The sequence below is a fragment of the Babylonia areolata genome, chromosome 25 (genome assembly GCF_041734735.1).
Source record: "Babylonia areolata isolate BAREFJ2019XMU chromosome 25, ASM4173473v1, whole genome shotgun sequence".
Taxonomy (NCBI): domain Eukaryota; kingdom Metazoa; phylum Mollusca; class Gastropoda; order Neogastropoda; family Buccinidae; genus Babylonia; species Babylonia areolata.
Genome location: NC_134900.1, coordinates 4,870,001 through 4,875,000, shown reverse-complemented (window position 1 = coordinate 4,875,000; position 5,000 = coordinate 4,870,001). Strand labels below are relative to the sequence as shown.

The 5,000-nt window shown below is 46.5% G+C and overlaps 1 protein-coding gene across 1 annotated transcript in view; it reads left to right on the top strand.

The window, feature by feature from the left end:
- LOC143299358 (tubulin alpha-1 chain-like) overlaps positions 1–5,000 on the top strand; it is a 37,572-nt gene that overhangs the window by 143 nt on the left and 32,429 nt on the right. The window contains exon 1 of the mRNA XM_076612496.1: positions 1–173. This exon is cut by the window's left edge and continues 143 nt beyond it. Within this exon, the coding sequence (XP_076468611.1) occupies positions 171–173 (3 nt within the window). The 5' untranslated portion in view covers positions 1–170. The remainder of the gene's footprint in view (positions 174–5,000) is intronic.

Genomic DNA, 5,000 nt, shown 5'->3' with positions numbered 1-5,000 from the left:
AGTCCAAAGTACCTCCCAAGCTCAAGGTACCCGTTTTGAAACCGGTTGTACCCAACAGACAAACAGAAAATCAGTTGAAGAGGTCTGTCACTGCATTCCATTGTCAAGTTTGTTGGCTGCCAGAGAGAGGGGATCTTCTTCGGGTGCTTGTCGGCTACAGTTCGGGCAGAATGGTGAGTCAGCAGCTGCTTTTGTGTTCGTATTTTGTTGGTTGTTTTTTTTTCTACGGCTTTATCTTCTTTCTTCTTTTTTTTAGATTATCTCTTCAGTGATGATCGTTGTCTGTTGTGTCAGTTGGGAGTGGTGTGTGAGTCATGATTTGTGAACACGTATGATAGTGTTATAAGAGTATTGTACTATACTATATGATATTTAACTATACAACTTTACTACTTACGTAAGAAACTTACTCCGGCATTACGTTTGCCAAATTCAATATTCGACATTTCATGTCATGCTCGAAAGTACAGAAAAAAAAAGAGATTCTGTTGAGCATTTTGCGACATGACTGGCTACCCTTGGGGAAATCACTGAAATCTTTACTTTCCATTCATGTTTGGACGATTTCGCACGTATATTCAGATACCAGCTTACAAATGGTGTGGCAAATTGATTGTAATGCAAAGTATACACCAATGGTGAAGATAGGATTGCGGCAAGGCTGCTCAGAGACATTCAAATACAGTGGCAGCGATAACATTCATAATGATAATGATGACGGGCGCAATAGCCGAGTGGTTAAAGCGTTGGACTGTCAATCTGAGGGTCCCGGGTTCGAATCACGGTGACGGCGCCTGGTGGGTAAAGGGTGGAGATTTTTACGATCTCCCAGGTCAACATATGTGCAGACCTGCTAGCGCCTGAACCCCCTTCGTGTGTATATGCAAGCAGAAGATCAAATACGCACGTTAAAGATCCTGTAATCCACGTCAGTGTTCGGTGGGTTATGGAAACAAGAACATACCCAGCATGCACACCCCCGAAAACGGAGTATGGCTGTCTACATGGCGGGGTAAAAACGGTCATACACGTAAAAGCCCACTCGTGTGCATGCGAGTGAACGCAGAAGAAGAATAATGATAATGATCATATTCATTATTTACTTCTGTGTTGGCATACTACAGATTGGATCACTTTCCAACCTTAGTGTATAATCTTTGTAGTAATGATAATAACAATAATACTGATAATAATGAGGAGAAGCATACAAATTTGAACATTTTCAGTCGGTATGAAAATGGCCGATAACTTGTATATTGATTAATATTACGAATATTGTAACTTTGCGAGTTACCACTTCGGTTAAAATTTCTGGCAAAGTTCCCCGCAGCTTTACTCTTTCAATACAGCTACTTCAGTGGTGAAAGGGTTTTTGATGAAAGGGTGGGTGGGTTGGTGTGTGTGTGTGTGTGTGTGTGTGTGTGTGTGTGTGTGTGTGTGTAGTGTGGCAACAAAGAACCGGTTCTTCCCAAAATGGCGGAGTTTGTTTGAAGATGGAGTCTCGATCTTCCACCGAATGCCAGCGTCATTCGTATACTTTCGCTTGTTTTTCTGTTTATCGGAACAGCCCGCCCCCCCCCCCCCTCTCTCTCTCTCTCCATCTGTGTTAATATATATATATATATATATATATATATATATATCTTCCTCGCTCCCCCTTCTCTGTTTCTCCCCTCCCTCTCCCGCACCCCCCCCCACCCCGCCCCTCGTCATGTCCCACGCTCTTCTCTCTCCCCCCTCTCACTGTCACACCTATATCCCCCTCCCCCTCTTTCTCTCTCCTCTCTCCCTACTCTCTCTCCCCCGCTACCCTCTCTTTCTGTCTGGTTTTCATCGTAAGTCTTGTGACTCACATTATGCCCCCATGTCATCAAAATGGGGCTGATGACATTTTTTTTTTCTTTTTCTGAGCTCCGAATTCTCTCCCTCTCTGTCTTGTGTGTGTGTGTGTGTGTGTGTGTGTGTGTGTGTGTGTGTGTGTGTGTTTTCTGCTAGCTGTACTGTATAACGTCGATGATTAAAAAAACAATTTTTTTGTCGTTATTTGCACTTTTCATGATCGTTCGGTGTTTTTTTTTCACGTTTATTTTTCTTTCTTTTTTCCCTTGCTCTCTCCTTCTGCTCCACCTCCCCCACTTTCTTGTTTCTTCTTCCCTCTCACCCTTCTTTTTTGAGTCACTTTTTTTTTCTCCCCTTTTTTTCTGTCTTCTTCTTTCTCTTTCTCGCTGTCCTTATCTTTTTTTTCTGTCGGCTTTTTTTTCCCCCCACTCTCTACCCCGTATTTTCCTCTTATCATCTCCTCCTTTTGAAGTGTTTCGTCAGGTGCTGTCTCTTCTCTCTCTCTCTCTGTGTCCTACCCTCCCTCTCTCCCTCCCTCCCTCTTTCTGTCTGTCTCTCTCTCTCTTCTCCCTCCCTTCCCTTTCTCTCCCCCCCTCCCCTACCTCTTTTATTTTTCTCTTTTGTTCCTGTTTCTTCCTCACCCTTTCTCTTCCCCCTTGTCTTTCTCTCTTTCTCCGTCTCCCCCCTCCCCCTTGTTTCTGCCTGTCCCTGTATGTCTGTCCCTCACCCTTTTTCTTCCTCCTTCTCTCTTTCTCGTCCTCTCCTCCTCTCCCCCTCTCTCCCCTCCCCCGTGTTTCTGTCTGTCCCTGTATGTCTATGTCTGTCCCTCACCCTTTTTCTTCCTCCTTCTCTCTTTCTCGTCCTCTCCCCCTCTCCCCCCCCCCTCTGTTTCTGTCTGTCCCTGTATGTCTCTCCCTCACCCTTTTTCTTCCTCCTTCTCTCTTTCTCGTCCTCTCCTCCTCTCCCCCTCTCTCCCCTACCCCGTGTTTCTGTCTGTCCCTGTATGTCTATGTCTGTCCCTCATCCTTGTTCTTCCACCTTCTCTCTTTCTCGTCCTCTCCCCCTCCCCCACCCCCTCTGTTTCTGTCTGTCCCTGTATGTCTATGTCTGTCCCTCATCCTTGTTCTTCCACCTTCTCTCTTTCTCTTTTCCTCCGTCCGTCCCCCTCCCCCCCCTCCCCCCTGTTTCTGTCTGTCACTATGTCTGTCCCTCATCCTTGTTCTTCCTCCTTCTCTCTTTCTTTCTTCCTCCGTCTCCCCCTCCCCCCCCCCCTCTGCTTCTGTCTGTCCCTGTATGTCTCTCCCTCACCCTTTCTCTTCCTCCTTCTCTCTTTCTCTCTTCCTCAGTCCGTCCGTCCCCCTCTCCCTCCCTCCTGTTTCTGTCTGTCCCTGCACGGTATGTCTCTCCCTTTCTCTTCCCCCTTCTCTTTTCCTCCGTCTCCCCCTCTCCCCCCATTCTTCTATTTGTTCCTTTCTTTTTTTTCTTTCCTTCTTTTCATTTTCTTTCATTTTCACTTTGTCTTTTTCAGTTTTTAATTGTTGTTTTTTCTCTCTCCTCTGTCTGTCTCATTGTCTCTCTCTCTCCTCTGTTTCATTCTCTCTCTCTCCTCTGTCTGTCTCATTGTCTCTCTCTCTCTCCTCTGTTTCATTCTCTCTCTCTCTCTCCTCTGTCTGTCTCATTGTCTCTCTCTCTCTCTCCTCTGTTTCATTCTCTCTCTCTCTCTCTCTCTCTCTCTCTCTCTCTTTCTCTCTCTCCTCTGTCTGTCTTATTGTCTCTCTCTCTCCTCTGTCTGTTTCATTGTCTCTCTCTCTCCTCTGTCTGTCTCATTGTCTCTCTCTCTCCTCTGTCTGTTTCATTCTCTCTCTCTCTCTCCTCTGTCTGTCTCATTGTCTCTCTCTCTCTCTCCTCTGTTTCATTCTCTCTCTCTCTCTCTTTCTCTCTCTCCTCTGTCTGTTTCATTCTCTCTCTCTCTCTCTGTCTGTCTCATTGTCTCTCTCTCTCTCTCCTCTGTTTCATTCTCTCTCTCTCTCTCTCTCTCTCTCTCTTTCTCTCTCTCCTCTGTCTGTCTCATTGTCTCTCTCTCTCCTCTGTTTCATTCTCTCTCTCTCCTCTGTCTGTCTCATTGTCTCTCTCTCTCCTCTGTTTCATTCTCTCTCTCTCTCCTCTGTCTGTCTCATTGTCTCTCTCTCTCTCCTCTGTTTCATTCTCTCTCTCTCTCTCTCTCTCTCTCTCCTCTGTCTGTCTTATTCTCTCTCTCTCTCCCCTGTCTGTTTCATTCTCTCTCTCTCTCCTCTGTCTGTCTCATTGTCTCTCTCACTCACTTACGTTCTTCCTTTCTTTCTTTATACCACGTTCTTTCTTCTTCTTTTTTTCTTTCTCTCTCTCTCCTCTTGTCTGTGACCAAACTTGGTTCTCAGCACACGGCGAGCGAAGCTGAGACACATTTACCTGACCCCCTTCCTCTCACTCTTCCCGGCCCTTTCCCATCCTGCATACTTCTACCCCCTCCACCCCACCCTCATGTTCCCCTTCCTCTCCCCTCCCCCCCACTATGTTCTTCCACTTCCTTCATTTCTTTTTTTGTCTTGTTCGTTTTTTTTCTTTCTTTACCTGCACTGCCTTCGCAGTCAGTCGTAAATCTGTCTGTCATTTTGTCGTGTCTTGATGTTTGTGTGTGTGTGTGTGTGTGTGTGTGTGTGTGTGTGTGTGTGTGTGTGTGTGTGTGTGCGAGCGCGTGTGTGTTAATCTGTGTTCGTGTGTGTGCTAATGTGTGTTTATGCGCGCGCACGGCATCGCGAGCATTTGTTTGTAGTAAAGTGCGCTTTAATTGTTCCAGACAGCGTGTGTGGTACTGTCTATTTTTTTCAGTTTCCATCCCCGTTCCCCACTCATAAAGTCGACCGCACACACACACACACACACACACGCACGCATACACGCATATACTCTGATGCGATTCTTCACAGCAGGGACCAATATATTTGTGAAACAAGAGCATCCCTGCACAGCAAAGTCAGCACGTGGAGCAGAGCAGGTCCAGACAGCCAGGTGTGAAGGGAAAAGCGGGGTGTTGGGGTGGGTGGGGGTGGGGTTTTGTTGCTCCGACAAAATGCCTCCCTCTGTACCTTTCTGCCTTGCCTCCTATTCTTCTTTACCTTGGC